The 1,513-nt window shown below is 46.6% G+C and overlaps 1 protein-coding gene across 1 annotated transcript; it reads right to left on the bottom strand.

Moving 5' to 3' along the window:
- Positions 1–253: 253 nt before the first annotated feature.
- LOC111383419 lies at positions 254–1,302 on the bottom strand. The gene is made up of 3 exons (XM_023007527.1): positions 1,209–1,302; positions 586–806; positions 254–523 (listed from the first exon to the last, which is right to left on the bottom strand). Exons 1-3 carry the CDS (start codon positions 1,300–1,302, stop codon positions 254–256), a joined length of 585 nt encoding a protein of 194 aa, XP_022863295.1.
- Positions 1,303–1,513: the final 211 nt, after the last annotated feature.

Genomic DNA, 1,513 nt, shown 5'->3' with positions numbered 1-1,513 from the left:
AAATAAAATTACACACACATTCCAACAGCAGAGCAAACATAGTTTGCATTATTTAAGAATATCCACAATGGAAACCATAGAAAATCCGACATTACACACACATTTGATATCAAATAAGAAACGGGACCGAAATCCTATCAACAAAGCCATTTTTTAGCTCAGAACCCAGTATTAATTTCTGCTACACAGACACTACAGCAGGGTTGGAGCCTTGAAGGGCATCCACATCTTCAAGAGATTGAGGGCTGACATCCTACTCCTCAAGGATGTTCTGTGTAACGCCCTTATCCTCCTCCATACTGCAAGATATGGCTTCAAAAAGAAGCTCCTTCACTTCGTGGAGCCTCTCTTCAGACAGGGAAACCTCAGCTAGGAGCCTCCAAACATTTTGCTCGGACGCCTCCTCATAGTCCTCCTCCCTTTTCAGTACCATATGTCCACTAATTTCCCAAACTGCTGGATTAACTCGAGTGTCTAGAAGCTCAGAGCTCACTTCTCCTAGAGCCTGTTTCTCTGCATAACACTGTCAGTACGACATTGAAAGTTAGCAGATGAGTGATGATATAGGTTGGTAGAAGTAGACACCCTCAAGGACAAGTAAGGCAGATCACAGCACACCGATGCAAGGCCATCGACCCTCATAGGGCGTTCTACCACTACACCTAGGGAGCGCTCTACCACTACATCTAGGGAGTGCTCTACCACGACCCCCAAAGGGCGTTCTACCACTACACCCAAGGAGCGCTCTACCACTACGTCTAGGGAGCGCTCTACCACAACCCCCAAAGGGCGCTCTACCGCTATCCCTAGAAATCATTCTACCACTAAGCGAAATCCTCAACGGGAATGATATTCCTTGTCCAAACACTTAGCCATAAAACCTTTAATGAATCGACAAGGTTACATGGCCGCTGATACAGGTACAATCTTCAGACGGGAAGTTAAGGACTCATCACTCAGAACGTGGGTGTAGTGGGAATACCATCGTGGGACACGTGGCACCACAACCGCCCAGCGGTTACCTAGTGCCTAATATCTATAAATACCCCCGGATGAGACACAGGTAAGGGATTTTTTTTTCGAGCTCCCATTCTCATTTTTAGCCATCTGAATTTCAAATATATTCTTTCCAAGTCTGAAAACTAATTCTCACTCCGGAGGTAAAATGGGAGAGAAAGCCCCGCCTTCATTTTTCAGGTCTTGCATACTTGACGGAGTGGTGGAAATGCCAAACATTACCGGGCAAACAGAAGGGTGTTGAATCACTGCCCTTTCATTGGCGTCGTCTGTGGGAAAATTCATTTGAACTAAAAAGCCATGTCAAGAAGACGAACAAGAAGTGATACTCGCCTGGTTGGGAACACGGCGGAGACGGAGTCAGAGTCAGTTGCAAGGGGTCATGAACCACCACCGCCCCCGCAGTATGTGACGCAGAGTCAATTCAGTGCTTTGGAAAACCAGTTGGCAGCAATGATGGTGTTTTTACAAGACCAGTCGCAGAGAACCACCATCC

Source organism: Olea europaea, unplaced genomic scaffold, assembly GCF_002742605.1.
Source record: "Olea europaea var. sylvestris unplaced genomic scaffold, O_europaea_v1 scaffold26830, whole genome shotgun sequence".
In the NCBI taxonomy this organism is placed as follows: domain Eukaryota; kingdom Viridiplantae; phylum Streptophyta; class Magnoliopsida; order Lamiales; family Oleaceae; genus Olea; species Olea europaea.
This window is presented reverse-complemented; position numbering and strand designations above follow the sequence as displayed.

Bases quoted from the DNA above. Each gene is read 5' to 3' on its own strand.
- LOC111383419 (XM_023007527.1), bottom strand. From the start codon at position 1,302: ATGAATTTTCCCACAGACGACGCCAATGAAAGGGCAGTGATTCAACAC. The intron at 807-1,208 runs GTATGCAAGACC...AATGATTTCTAG, and splicing joins CATTTCCACCACTCCGTCAA to GGATAGCGGTAGAGCGCCCT. The intron at 524-585 runs GTGTCTACTTCT...TCGTACTGACAG, and splicing joins TGCCTTACTTGTCCTTGAGG to TGTTATGCAGAGAAACAGGC.